At 37.2% G+C, this 15,928-nt stretch overlaps 1 protein-coding gene across 1 annotated transcript in view; it reads left to right on the top strand.

Moving 5' to 3' along the window:
• Positions 1-15,928, top strand: part of LRP6 (LDL receptor related protein 6) — a 179,495-nt gene that overhangs the window by 71,917 nt on the left and 91,650 nt on the right. The window contains exon 3 of the mRNA XM_068560706.1: positions 4,748-4,945. Within this exon, the coding sequence (XP_068416807.1) occupies positions 4,748-4,945 (198 nt within the window). The remainder of the gene's footprint in view (positions 1-4,747; positions 4,946-15,928) is intronic.

The following is a 15,928-nucleotide window of genomic DNA, read 5'->3' as shown; positions in this document are numbered from 1 at the left end:
GTTGCTCTCTTTTTAAAACTCTTCTTGTGGTGAGAGATCTAAATTCTTATCATAAATTCATTCCAGCTTTCTTATTTTTAACGTTGTGAAATATAAACCAGAGGTGAGCTGTTAGCTAGAACATTGCTAAAATATTTACTGATAGAATGACCTGTAAACAGTTGGCACTCAGCCAACTGAGACATGACATTAGCATGTCAAACTACATAATGAAACGCTGCCGCCAAATTCAGTCTGTGATCATTGGAAATCTCTAGTCAGTTTCTCTGCCAGCTTATTCTTCAAATGTATTATTTCTTTTCTGCTGGCTGTTGTAGACAAGAGTTCTTTCATGTAATAGCATTATTAAGAATGAGGTATTTGTATGCCTCAGCAAAAGGTATACTTTACCAAATCAGAAGATGGAAAATTTATCTTTCATTTACTTTTAAAAATCTTGTCCTAATCCAGAAATTGCATGAAACATAAATGTGCAAGTTAGAGGTAATAAACAATAAACATTAAGCAAATAATTATATTGATAGTTGTAATGCTATGAATATAAGGTAGTCTGAGAGCTTATGAGAGACTGTATAACCTAATTTGGGATTTAAGGGAAGGCCTCGTAGAGGAAACACGATTTAAGCGGAACTCTGAAAGAGGAAGATAATAGGTAGAGGGAAAGCCCTATACTGCCAGGGAGTGTGGTACCCGGCATATAATAAATGAGGTGGAGAGTGGCATTAGTTGAAGCTGAAGAGATGGGTAGGAGCCAGATAGTACAGAGTTAAGGATTATGTTAATGATTTTGCTCTTCATTCTAAAAGTGAGAAGCCATAAACAAGGGATTTATGACATAAACAGCAGTAGCTAAAGCATATATAGAGCTTCTACGTGCTTTGCATATATTAACTGCTTTAATTCTTGCAGAAACCCTATGAAGTAGATCTTTTTTGAATCCTCATGTTATAAGGAATATGAGGGACAGAGAAGTGAAGTAACTCGCTCAAGATCACGTGTCTGGGAAGTGGCAGAACTGAGCTCTGGAATCTGTGCTCTAAATCACCTCTACACTATCTTATAATCCAACTTTTCCACACTTAAAGGGCTTGTAATTATAAATTATACAATTTATAATTGAACAGTTACAACAAAAGAACATTTCTCTGTTACGGTGATATCCGAAATATGACATTCATACCAGTAGGTGTTATATGGTTGAACATCTTTTATTTTAATAGCTGTGTATTTATTTTGATGTGTATTAATATTTACCTCTTTTAAGGCATCACTTTTTGGCCAGAGACCTAGAAATCATCCGCAGTTCCTGCTCTTCCCTCACTCCTCAAGCCAAGTCCTGTCAGTTTTTCCTTCCCAAATAGCTGTTGGCTTTGCCCTCTGACAATTTCTTTTTTGAATGGAATCTTTAATCCATTTATATTTTAATGTTGTTATTTACTTGAGTGTAGTCATGTCTGTCATTTTGTTTTCCTTACGTCCTGTTTTTCTTGTTACTTTGCTTCAACTTAACTGCCTCCGTTTTTATTAAGCAGATGTTTTCTAGGGTGTCATTTTAATTCCTCTGTTGAATTCTTTTTTTTAAAATTATTTATTTATTTTTATTTATTTATTTATGGCTGTGCTGGGTCTTCATTTCTGTGCGAGGGCTTTCTCTAGTTGCGGCAAGTGGGGGCCACTCTTCATCGTGGTGCGCGGGCCTCTCACTATCACGGCCTCTCTTGTTGCGGAGCACAGGCTCCAGACGCGCAGGCTCAGTAATTGTGGCTCACGGGCCTAGCTGCTCTGCGGCATGTGGGATCTTCCCAGACCAGGGCTCGAACCCGTGTCCCCTGCATTGGCAGGCAGATTCTCAACCACTGCGCCGCCAGGGAAGCCCCTCCTCTGTTGAATTCTTAACTATAATTTTTAAGATATTTTCTTAGTATTTGTTGTAGGGATTATAATATCTATTTTAATCACAATGGACTTCAGATTAATGCTAATTTAATTCCAATAAAATACAGAAACTTTGCTCCAGTATTGATCTATGTTTTTCCTTGTCTGTTTTGCTATTGTTGTCATATATTATGTTTCTGTATGTTATAAAACACTAATACTGTGTCATAACGATCGCTTTAAACAGTCTTCTTTTTTTTTCTTTTTGGCTGTGTTGGGTCTTCGTTGTTGGGCGCGGGCTTTCTCTAGTTGTGGCGAGCAGGGGCTACTCTTGGTTGCGGTGCACGGGCTTCTCATTGTGGTGGCTTCTCTTGTTGCAGAGCACGGGCTCGAGGCATGTGAGCTTCAGTAGTCGCGGCACACGGGCTCAGTAGTTGTGGCTTGCGGGCTCTAGAGCGCAGGCTCAGTAGTTAGTTGTGGCGCACGGGCTTATTAGTTGCTCTGTGGCATGTGGGATCTTCCTGGACCAGGGCTTGAACCCCTGTCTCCTGCATTGGCAGGTGGATTCTTAACCACTGCGCCACCAGGGAAGTTCCTTTTTTAGTCTTTAGTAAGGTTATTTTGTATGTAAGACACTTTGGGAACTGGGAAGTCTTGCATTTTTTAAAGATGCTAAGGGAATAACAGAAAAAATGTATAAGCCTTTTATATTAACCTGCATATTACCATTTCTGGTACTCTTGATTTCTTCTTGTGACTTTAGTTTGTGCTGTAACTTGCCTCAATTTTGCTTCCCTTTTCTCTTCTTAATGCTACTATTTCCATATATATAACACCTTTATATGTTACAAGCCCAATAAAACAAGTTTATAATTATTTTTTTGTGCAGTTGTCTTTTTAATCCATTAAGAGAAGAAAAGGGAAAAATATATTTGTCCTGTCTTTTATAATTACCTACATAATTATCTGTATGAGTACTGTTTGCTTTTTCATGTGGATTTGAGTTAACATCTAGGTCACTTCTTTTCTGCCTGAAGAATATCCTTGGTATCTCTTGTAAGGCAGATCTACATGCCACAAATTCTCTCACTTTGTTTATCTGGGAATGTCTTTATTTCACCTTCATTTTGGAAAGATAGTTTTGCTGTATGTAGGATTCTTGGTTGACATTTTAATTTCTTTTAGCACTTTTAGTGTGTCGTCGTACTGCTTTCTGCCCTCCATTGTTCTGATAAGAAATCAGCTCTTAGTTATATTGTGGTTTCTTTGCAAGTGATGAGTTGTTTTTCTTAGTGCTCGCGATTTCTTTGTCTTTCAACAGTTTAACTGATGTGTATAGTTGTATATATCTGTGTTTATCATACTTACAGTTTATTAAACTTCATGGATGTATCGGCTAGTATTTTAAAAATCAAATTAGGGAAGTTTTTGGTCATGATTTATTTGAAATATCGGAACCAAAGTACAATGATCATATTTAGGAAATTAACATTAGTACATTTCTGTTATAGAATTTGACATGCTGTAAAATTTTGCCAGGCTTCCCAGTAATGTCTTTGTAGCATATTCCGCAACTGATCAGTCCAGAATCATACACTTTATATAGTTACTGTGTCTCTCTTTGTTTATTTATTTTTCTTTATTTTTTTGGGGCTGCATCGAGTCTTAGTTGCAGCATGCAAGATCTTTTTGTGGAGGCATGGGGGATCTTTTTCGTACCGCGTGGTCTGCTGGAGCTTCTCTCTAGTTGCGGCTTGTGGGTTTTCTCTTCTCTAGTTGTGGCACGTGGGCTCTGTAGTTTGTGGCACGTGGGCTTAGTTGCCCCGCGGCATGTGGGATCTTAGTTCCCCGACCAGGGATCGAACCCCCATCCCCTGCATTGGAAGGTGGATTCTTAACCACTGGACCACCAGGGAAGTCCCTTACTGTGTCTCTTTATTTTCCTCCTACCTAGATTAGTTCATCTGCCTTTCTTTGACTTTTATGACATTGATATTTTCAAAGGCAGTTGTTTTGTAGAATGTTCTTTAATTTGGTACTCTCTGTTTCCTTAATAATTTTGTTCAGGTTATGCATTTTGGGGCAGAAATAATATGTAAGAGAATATACATAAAAGAGACGGTATGGGGGCTTCCCTGGTGGCGCAGTGGTTAATAATCCGCCTGCCAGTGCAGGAGAGACGGGTTTGAGCCCTGGTCTGGGAAGATCCCACATGCTGCAGAGCAACTAAGCCCGTGCGCCACAACTACTGAGCCTGCGCTCTAGAGCCCACGAACCACAACTACTGAGCTCGTACGCCTAGAGCCTGTGCTCTCAACAAGAGAACCCACCACAATGAGAAGCCCGCGCACCACAACAGAGTAGCCTCTGCTCACCACAACCAGAGAAAAGCCCACGTGCAGCAATGAAGACCCAACGCAGCCAAAAGTAAAATAAATAAAATAAATAAATTTATATATAAAAGAAAGGTGGAATGTTCTTCCCAGCGTATCACATATATGATGCCAGTGTTGATGATGATGATGTTAATTTAGATGATGTGGATAAGGTGGTGTCCACCAAGTTTATTTTCTCTAAAGTTACCATTTTCCCCTTTGTCATTAATAAGTAATTTGTGGGGAGATACATTGAGACAGTGTAAGGTATCCTTTTTGCCAAAGAAACTTTGATCAGATGGTTTTTGTGTCCTGGATGATGCTTGTCTTGAGTCAGTTATTACCATCATGGTGGCAAAAAGATGATTAAAATTTCGGTAACAGTTTCTAGGAGTTTCAGTTTTAGTGTTCCTGAGAGAGCTTTCTTTATCCAATAGTTATAAGATACTTGGTGGTTAACCTGCTTATGTCATGGGTTTATTTTTCATGATTTTTAGGTTCATGTACTGGACAGACTGGGGAGAAGTACCAAAGATAGAACGTGCTGGAATGGATGGTTCAAGTCGCTTCATTATAATAAACACTGAAATTTACTGGCCAAATGGACTGACTTTGGATTATGAGGAACGGAAGCTTTATTGGGCAGATGCAAAACTTAATTTCATCCACAGATCAAATCTGGATGGAACAAATCGGTAAGATTGCCTTATAAATTTATTTTTAAACTTTAAGTCAACCCTGTGATATCTTGATGTAGTAATCAAATTATAAAGCCTAATTTTATTAAGAAGTTAGCATATTATTGGCTTAAGTGTCAAAGGGGAAGAAGAATAGATTTTTAGTTTGCGTTTTAAAAAGGTAACGACATTTCTCATCTATCTTGGTGGCACTTAGAATTTATGGGCTGTATTTTCTCCTTCTTTACTCTGAGCTAGTAATTTAGTTCTGCAGTGGTTCTCCACCAGGGATAGTGCTTCCGTTCTCTTGCAGAGTGTTTGGAAATGTGTGGAGAATTTTGGTTAACACTGGGATTGGGAGTACTACTAGCATTTTAGTTCCTGGGGGGCCAGGGATGCTAAACATCCTGTAATGTGCTGGGCACCTAATGTGACAAAGAATCATCCTGTTCAGACTTACCCACCTCCCAGGTGCTGTTTGTGGAAGCTCATTTGATAAATCTGTAGACCAGAACAGGGTTGGCCAACTTTTTCTGTGAAGGGCCAGATCGTAAATATTTTAGGCTTTGTGGGCCATATCTCTGTTGCAGCTATTTACCTCTGCTGTTGTGTTGTGAAAGAAGCTATATATAATACCTAAGGGAATGGGCATGGTTGTGTTCCAGTAAAACTTTTCTTGAGCCAGTGGACTCTAGTTTGCTGACCCCTAGACCAGGAGAAAACCTACTGCATGTATGCTATACCCCAGTATTCACAGAAGACAAAGTTATAGTACATAAACATGGAATTTCTATTCAGATCATGTTCAGATTTTTTAAAAAATTTTTTATTGAAGTATGGTTGATTTACAATGTTGTGTATGTTCAGATTTTTAAAAATTATTTATTTATTTATGTATTTATTTAGGCTGCGTTGGGTCTTCGTTGCTGCGTGTGGTCTTTCTCTAGTTGCGGCGAGCGGGCTTATTGTGGTGGCTTCTCGTTGCAGCGCACGGGCTCTAGGCACGTGGGCTTCAGTGGTTGTGGCATGTGGGCTCAGTAGTTGTGGCACACAGGCTTAGTTGCTGCATGGCATGTGGGATCTTCCCGGACCAGGGCTCAAACCCGTGTCCCCAGCATTGGCAGGCGGATTCTTAACCACTGTGCCACCAGGGAAGTCCTGTTCAGATTTTTAAAAACACTTTATATTCTTGTGTTTGGAAGATTATTTAGGTTTCTAGTGGTCTCATTTTAAGACCTCACTAGAAGCAGGGAGCCTTAGGTAGTTGAAGGAATTTTTCAAAGTGTACACATTTGTAACTTATCTGAACTATGAGTCAGGAAGCATTTATAAGTGTTGAAAACCAGGAAAGATTTAAAGAATATATTAAAGTGAACTTTTTAAAATCATGGAGTGAGAGAATTTTTTGCCTTGTTGCAAAAAAGAATGAAATGACTCACAACAGGATGGTTTAAAAATAATTAGAAATAAGTGTCAAAAAAATTGATAAGTATATGATGAATATAACAACATAATTGCTGTGTTTGAGCTTCAAATTTGTCTTTGAGAGGGATACTAGGAAGTGAATATGACCACTCCGTAGGTTTTTGACTCTCTTGGAATACCCACACAAAAACCAATGGAACAAGATAGCAAATCTGAATACTTACCGTAAAGTTAACCTCAGGCATCCAGAAATGAAAGCAGGTAAGTGCAGACCACTAACAGCCACAAGACCTCCATAGTATTACTGTCTGTGCAAGAGTAAGCTGAGAGAGTGAGTAAAGTATTTCACTGAACTTAAAAGCAGGGGACCTCCAAAATAGCCCCAGCTATTTTCTAGACAGTGTAGTGAGCTATATTAGGAGCAGTAGCTGAAATGAGAGAGTGGGGGGTTGCCCACTCCAATATGAGGCAAGTGCAGTGTGTCCGTGGTAAAGACAGAAGAGGATAGAGCAGTCTGGCTCCAGAGAATTCTCAGAACAGACCTGCTAGAGTTCTCTACCAGGACAGGGTACTACAGAGTAGAGACAAAGTTGAATAGAAGAACATCAAAATTCAGCACAGTAGGGAAAATTAAGGAATGAAAGGAGAAGGAAAGAGAAGGTTCAGATAAGGATGGGCAGAGGAAGAGCTGGGATATCTCAGAAAGGAAGCTACCATATTTTTTAACATGTGAAAACAGAAGAGTGAATTCTGTAAAGTTAGAAAAACTATGCTGAACACCACTATGTTCTAAAAGTTCAGGAAAACTAATTTCACATAAATAGAAACATAAAAGTTTCAAGGTATAAAATCTCATTTAAGGTTACTATGAAGAATATCTTACATTTATAACAGTATTTTAAGCTAATAACAACTAAACTTTAAATGCGTACTTAGGTACTTCCCTGGCAGTCCAATGGTTAAGACTCCACGCTTCCACAGCAGGGGGCTTGGGTTCAATCCCTGGTTGGGGAACTACGATCCTTCATGCTGCGTGGTGCGGCCAAAAAGAAAAACCAGAAAACAAACAAACAAAAAAAAACCGTGTACTTAAACTCTACATTTTTTTCCCAAACATTTAGTGTTTATGATGTCACAATGCATGTCTTTATACCTTGTGTATCCATTAACACATTATTATAGTTAGTTATTTTTACTACTTTCGCTTTTAAGTGATTTGCTTACCACCATTACGGCATTAGAATATTCTGAATTAACCCTATATTTATCTTTACCAATGAGATTTATACTTTCATATGTTTTCCTGTTACTAATTAGCACTCTTGTTTCATCTTGAAGAAGTACCTTTAACATTTCTTTTAAGGCCGATACAGTGGTGATGAACTCCTTCAGCTTTTGCTTGTATGGAAAACTCTTTATCTCTCTTCATTCTGAAGGACAGCTTTGCTGGGTAGAGTATTCTTGGTTGGCAGTTTTTTCTTTCAGCACTTTGACTGTATCATGTCACTCCCTTCTGGCCTGCAAGGTTTCTGCTGAAAAATCTACTGATAGTCTTATGGGGGTTCCCTTGTGTGAGACAACTTGTTTTTCTCTTGCTACTTTCAAGATTCTCTCCTTGTCTTTAACTTGTGACATTTTATTTATAATGTGTCTTGGTGTGGGTCCTTTTGGATTCACCTTTTTTGGAAGTTTCTGGGCTTCCTGTTTCTGGATGTCTGTTTATTTCCCCAGGTTGGGGAAGTTTTCAGCCATTATTTTGGGATAAGCTTTCTTCCCCTTTCTCTCTATCCTCTCCTTCGGGGACCACTGGCATGCAAATAGTAGTCCACTTGATGGTGTCCCATAAGTCCCTTAAGCTATTTTCACTTTCTTTTATTGTTTTTTCTTTCTGCTTCTCTGACTGGATGAATTCTACTGCCCTGTCTTTGAGTCTGCTGACCCTTTCTTCCACTTGATCTAGTGTACTCTTGTACCCCTCTATTGAATTCTTTATTTCAGTTACTGCATTCTTCGGCTCTCTGATTTCTGTTTGGTACTTTGTTCTCTTTTTATTTTTTTTGTTGTTGAAATTCTCACTTTGTTCATGCATTGTTCTCCTGACCTCAGTGAGCATATTTATGATTGTTGTTTTGAACTCTTAATCACAGAAATTATGTATCTTTGTTTCATTATGAAGTCTGTTTCTGGAGGGGTTTTTTTGGTTTGTTTGTTTGAAACATATTCCCTTGTTTCTTCATTTTCCTTGACTCTCTGTGTTGGTTTCTGTGCATTAGATAAAACAGCCACCTCTCCCAGTCTTGACAGAGGAGTCTTGTGTAGGATATGAACCTTAGCATTCAGCTTGGCCTGAGCTCTTGGTTGTCTCTCAAACCTTTGTGATTGTCCAAGCTGCCTTCTTTGTTCTTCTTGCTCCCAGTAGTTGAGTGTGTGCCAGGATTTGTCAAGTGTTCCATAGAGGAGGATTGCAATCGGTACCTAGGTGAAGCCTGTTTGGAAGTCAGACCCCCAGGCAGCAGGGAATATGCATGTAGTTTGAGCCCTTCTATGGAGAATCTTGGAGATAGGCTTTTTTTGCCTGCTCCTTCTGCTCTGGACCCAGCTTATAGCTGTGGAAGAGGTTCCTCCTGTACCCATTAAAAACTGCTTCATTATTTGCCATAGTCCTGTGGGATTTGTCAGTGCAAGCCCTGTTGACTTTCAAAGCCAGGCGAGCCAGGGGCCCATTCTTTGAGTGGCATCCATGAAATCTGGGGTACCAGATGTGTGTACAAGCTGATTCTGTGTGGAAATACTGGAGATTTGGAGTGGGCTAGTGGGAGAAGGCAGAGGCAGTATCTGCTGGCTTCCCTGGTCTCCTAGGAGGATTGCACTTAGCCCCTGGATGTCTGCCAAGTTAGAAGCCTGAGCATTAGACAGCAGCTTTTAAAGTATGAAAATAGACCTCTTTTAGGGAAAGACTGGGAGATGAGCAATTCTGACTGCTCCCTCTGTGCTGAGCTCTGCTGGGCTCGACATCTTATGTAAGCCTAATGGTAATCGAAAACAAAAACCTGTCCTAGATATACAAAAGATTAATAGAAAAATCATCAAATCACAAAGAGAGGAAGAGAAGAAGGGAACAGTTGAAATACAAAACAGCCAGACAGCAACAAAATGGCAATAGGAAGCCTATACCTATCAATAATTACTTTATATGGAAATGGACTATATTCTGCAATGAAAACATGTAGAGTAGCTGAATGGATAAAAACACAAGACTCACTGTATGTTGCCTGCAAGAGACTCACTTTAGCCTTAAGGAAACACACACTTTGAAAGTAAAGGGATGGAAAAATGTATTCCATATGAATGGAAACTGAAAGAAAGCAGGGAAGCTATACTTATATGAAACAAAATAGATTCTAAGCTGCAGACTGTAACAAGAGACAAAAAAGGTCATTCTATAATGATAATGGAGTCAGTCCAAGAAGATATAATTTTGTTTATACACCCAACATAGGAGCACCTCTATATATGATGCAAATATTAACAGGCCTGGAGAGAGTAATAGACAGCAATACAACAATAGTAGGGACTTCAGTACCCCACTTTCAGTAGTGGATAGATCACCCAGGCAAAAATCAGTAAGCAAATATTGGACTTAAACTACATGTTAGACTAGGTGTACTTAAGAGATGTTAAGAAACATTCCATCTAACAGCACCAGAATACACATTCTTCTAGAGCACACGTGGAACACTCTGGAGAACAGATTATATGTTAGGCCACAAAACAAGTCTTAATAAATTTAAGAAGGTTGAAATCATAACAGGTATCTTTTCTGACCACAGTGGTATGAAACTAGAAATCAGTTACAAGAAGAAAACTGGAAAATTATCACCTCATACTTGTTAGAGTGGCTTTTTTCAAAAAGACAAGAAATAACAAGTGTTGGTGAGGATGTGGAGAAAAGGGAACCCTTGTGCACTGTTGATGGGAATGTAAATGGTGCGGCCACCGTGGAAAACAGTGTAGAAGTTCCTCAAAGAATTAAAAATAGAACTGCCATATGGTCCAGCCATTCCACTTCTGGGTATATGAAGAAAAAAACACTTAACTTGAAAAGATACATACACCCCTATGTTCATTGCAACGTTATTTACAATCACCAAGATAAGGAAACAACCCAAGTGTCCATTGATGGATGGATAAAGAAGATGTAGTATATATGTACAATGGAATATTATTCAGCCATAAAAAAGAATGAAGTATTGCTATTTGTGACAACATGAATGTACCTTGAGGGCATCATGCTAAGTGAAATAAGTCAGACAGAGAAAGAAATACCATATGATCTCACTTACATGTTGAATCTAAACAACAGACGAACAAAAAACCAAGCTCATAGATACAGAGAACAGATTGGTGGTTGCCATAGGCAGGGTATGGGGGTTAGTGAAATGGTTGAAGGGAGTCAAAAAATACAAACTTCCAGTTATAAAATAAGTAAGTCCTGGGGATGTAATACACAGCATTGTGACTATAGTTAATAATACTGTTTTACGTATTTGAAAGTTACTAAAAGAGTAAATCTCAAAGGTTCTCATCACAAGAAAATGTGTACTTTGACAACGGACGTTAACTAGACTTGTGATCATTATATGTTATATACCAATATCAAATCATTATGTTGTAAACCTGAAGCTAATATTATGTTGTATGTCAGTTATACCTCAATTAACAAGAAAAGAAAATTGGAAAATTCACAAATACATGGGGATTAAACAGGATTCTCCTGAACAACCTGTGGTTGAAGGAAAATGTCAGAAGGGAAATCAAAAATATCTGGAGACAAATAAAAATTGAAATACAACCTACCAAAACTTACGGGATGCAGCAAAAGGAAGTTCTAAGAGGGAAGTTCATAGTGCTAAATGCTTACATTTGAAATGAGAAAGATCTCAAACAACCTAACTTTACACCTCAAAGAACTTGATAACGGAGGACAAACTAAGCCCAAAGTTGCCAGAAAGAAGTGAATAATATATCAGAGTGGAAATAAATGAAATAGAGACTAAAAAGACAATAGAAAAAATCAGTGAAAGCAAGAGCTGTCTTTTTTGAAAGAGAAACAAAATAGACAAACCTTTAGCTAGACTTAATAAGAAATAGAGAAGACAAATAAAATCAGGAGGAGACATTCAACTGATACTACATAAATAGAAAGGATCATAAGAGACTACTGTAAACAATTACATGCCATCAAATTGAACGGCCTAGAAGAAATGGATCATGACTGAATCATGAAGAAATAGAAAATTTGAGCAAACCAGTTATTTATAAGGAGATTAAATCAGTAATCAAAAACTTCCCAAAAAACAAAAGTTGAGGACCAGAAGGCTTCACTGGTGAATTCTACCAGACATTTGAAAAAGAATTAGTACCAGTCCTTCTCAAAGTCTCCTGAAAAATAGAAGAGGAGGGAACTCTTACAAACTCATTTTAAGTGGCTAGCATTACCTCGATATCAAAACCAAACAAGAAGCCTACAAGAAAAGAAAATTACAGGCAATATTCCTAATGAGTATAGATGCAAAAATCCTCAACTAAATACTAGCAAACTGAATTCAGCACCACATTAAAAGGATCATATACCATGATCAAGTGGAGTTTATTCCAGGGGTACAAGGATGGTTCAGTATATGCAAATCAATCAATGTGATTCAGCACATTAACAAAATGAAGGATAAAAGAGATGTGATGATCATGTAATCATCTCAACAGGTGCAGAAAAAGCATGTGACAAAATTCAGCATCCGTTCATGATTAACTCTCAACGAAGTGAGTATAGAGGGAACATACCTCAACACAGTGAAAGCTATATATGACAAGCCCACAGCTAATATCATATTCAAAAGAGGAAAGCTGAAAGTTTTTCCTCTAAGGTCAAAACAAGACAAGGATGTCCACTCTTGCCACTTTTATTCAGCATAGTACTGGAGGTCCTAACCAGAGCAGTTAGGCAAGGAAAAGAAGAAAAGGCATCTCAATAAAAAGGAAGAAGTAAAGCTGTATTTGCAGATGATCTGATGTTATATATAGAAAATTCTAGAAACCACCACAAAACTGTTAGAACTAAAAACAAATTCAGTAACATTGCAGGATACAAAATCAGTATACAAAAATCAGCTATGTTCCTGTATGCTAATAATAAACTGTCAGCAAAATTAAGAAAATCTTATTTACTATATCATCAAAAAGAATAAAATACCTAATATTAAGTTTAAACAAGGAGGTAAAAGACCTGTACACTGAAAGCTATGACACTGATGAAAGAAATTGAAGAAGACACAAATAAATTGAAAGATATTTTATGCTCACAGATTAGAAAAATTAATTTGTTAAAACGTCTGTACTACCCAAAGCCATCTACAGATGCAGTGCAATCCATATCCAAGTTCCAGTGGCATTTTTCACAGAAGTAGAACAAACAATTCTAAAATTTGTGTGGAATTACAAAAGACCACAAATAGCCAGTGGAATCTTGAGAAAGAATAAAGCTGGAGGCATCACACTTTCTAACTTCAAACTGTATTACAAAGCTATAGTAATCAAAACGGTATGGTATTGGCATAAAAACAGACACATAGATCAGTGGAACAGAATAGAGAGCCCAGAAACAAACCCATGCATAATTGGTCAATCAATTTATGACAGAGGAGCCAGAATATCCCGTGGGGAAAGGATAGTGTTTTCAATAAATGGTTTGGGAAAACTGGATATCCACATGCAAAAGGGTGAAACTAGATCCCTATCTTATACTACACACAGAATCAACTCAAAGTGGCTTAAAGACTCCAGTAGAAGACCTGAAACTATAAAACTTTTAGAAAAGAAAAGAGCGTAAGCTCCTTGACATTGGTCTTGGTTATGATTTTTTGTGTGTGTTTGACACCACAAGCAAACAGTATGGAGGCTCCTCAAAAAATGAAAAATATTAATTCCATATGATCCAGTAATCCCACTTCTGGGTATTTATCCAGGGGAAATGAGAACAGGATCCTGAGGAGATATCTGCACTTACATTTTCATAGTAGCATTATTCACAATATCCAATACATGAAACAATGTAAGTGTCTGTTAGCAGATGAATGGATAAAGAAGATGTGGTATATACACATTCAGTAGAATATTGTTCAGCCATGAGAAGGAAGGACATCCTGCTGTTTGTGGTAACATGCACGGACCTTGAGGCCATAATGCTCATTGAAATGACCCAGATAGAGGAAGACAAATATTGCATGGTATTACATATATGTGGAATCTTAAAAAAAAAAAAAAGTCAAACTCATAGAAAAAGAAGAAAAGTGGCTGTCAGGAGATTGGAGGAAATAGGAAGGAGTTGATGGAAGGGTGTAAACTTTCAGCTATAAGATGAATAAGGTCTGAGGATTTAGTATACAGTTGACTCGTGAACAACATGGGTTTGAACTATGTGGGTCCATTTATATGCAGGTTTTTAAAAATAAATATGTACTACAGTACTACATGATTTGTGCTTGGTTGAACCTGCGGATGTGGAACCTCAGATATGGGAGTTCCAACTGTAAAGTTATACACAGATGCAGGGGTTTGCACCTTTAATCCCTGTGTTATTCAAGGGTCAGCTGTATAATATTGTGACAATCGTTGATAACACTGTACTGTGTAATTGAAATTTGTTACGAGAGTAGAACTTAAATATTCTAACCAAAAAAAACACCAAAAACACGAAACCCTAAAAAGTAAAGCAAACCCCCCCCAAATGTGTGAGATGTGATAAATAACTAGATGAGGGGTATTCTTTCACAATTTATGTGTGTATCATATCATTACTATGTACACTTTATGTATCTTTCAAATTTGTTTGTTAATTATACCTGGAAAAAGCTGAAGAAAAAAAGTGAGGAACAGAATAATGTCCTTACATAAAAATCTCCCCAGAAAGATATGATCATAGAACAGATTAAACTTCCATTTTAAAATGCACTATCACTAATTGAGACACCAGTATCACATGTCAAAGACCAACATATATTAAAATTAGAAAGTTCAGAGATGAGATGCCAGAACTGAGGAAAGAATTATAAATAAAAGAAAAAAATCATTTCAGAAAAGCTAGCTAAACTAGAAGGGACAAAAGAGTGAGTAAACAGAAAAGATCTTTAAACAGAAGTTGAAAAGGGGGAAAAATTTAAGGACTAAAAAGAAATGTAAAAAGATGAACAGGATTTGAGAGAAAGGAACAAATATTAAAGATAGGCAAAGAAGAAAAAACACATAGATAAAAAAGACTCTTAGGAAGATAACTTACATAAAGGAATAGGACAAGTATGAGGAACTATAATTCAGGAAAAGTTTCTTAAAAGAAGATTTGAAACAACAGATAGAGAACATTATGTACCTGGTAATATAAGCTAAAGCTTATACAAGATATAAGTAAAATCACTCTATAGAAAAAGGAAAATATTCCTTTAAGAATAAAATAAATGACTTTTTAAAAGGAAAAGAAAATTAGATTCACATTAGGCTTTCTCACAGCAACACTCCCTGTCAGAATTAAATGGAATAGTATTTTTAAGATATTGAAAGTAAGAAGGTGTGAGCCAGTGATTTTTCTCCCCAGCAAAAGTGATTTTCCTCATACAAAGCCATAGACAAATTTTATTAACATGCAAGAAATCAAGAAATACTGTTTCCCTGAGTCATTCTGAAAATGGACTAGTGGCTGAGCTTTAGATAATCAAAATGATGAGCGATATAACAAAATAAGACTTGGTGAAGAGCATTAAACATATAATTAACTTGTATTAAAACTAAAGGAGGATTAAGATTGAGAGTATGGTATATAATGTCTAGATAATGTAGGTAAAGCACCACTCTAAAAAATAGAGTGAAAGGACTTCCCTGGTGGTCCAGTGGTTAAGATGCCGTGCTTCCACTACAGGGGGCATGGATTCAATCCCTGGTCGGGGAACTAAGATTCCACATGCCTTGCAGAGCGGGCAAAAAAGAATAAATAAATAATAAAATAAAATAAAATTTTAAAAATAGAGTGAAAGTTAGAGGTATTACATGCAAAAATTTTGTTCAACTCTTTATAGTGACTACAATGGTGTATTGGTATGAATATTTATAATTTTGGATCAAATAAGTGAGTAATTTTTGGATATATTAATTCCATTGCCTTGGAATATGTAGGATTCTTGTTGTGGAAGAAAGGATATATAGATGTTAAACTGTGGAGGTTAAGTAAGAGAAATTGTTAATTCTGAGTTTTAATTGAAAGGACTGGTGTGAGCTCATTAGTTACTGTATGTTACAAAAATACACACAAGTATGTATGTTTATTTCTTAACTGTGACCACTGATGAGGACTAGGGAAAACACCACCCAGATTGTATTCTTGGAAAAACATTCCACCTTAAAAGAAATCAAACCTTTCAGGTGAAATGGTTGATTCTATGTCTCTTGCAAGAAACGTCCAAGATGAGCTGGAACATTATGTCATAGTGGAAAGCAAGGAAGCTATTACAAGCTACTAGGGTCATTTCATAA

Source organism: Eschrichtius robustus, chromosome 13 (assembly GCF_028021215.1).
Source record: "Eschrichtius robustus isolate mEscRob2 chromosome 13, mEscRob2.pri, whole genome shotgun sequence".
NCBI classification, from domain to species: Eukaryota; Metazoa; Chordata; class Mammalia; order Artiodactyla; family Eschrichtiidae; genus Eschrichtius; species Eschrichtius robustus.
The sequence above is the reverse complement of the archived record's forward strand: the minus strand, read 5'-3'. Positions and strand labels throughout refer to the sequence as shown.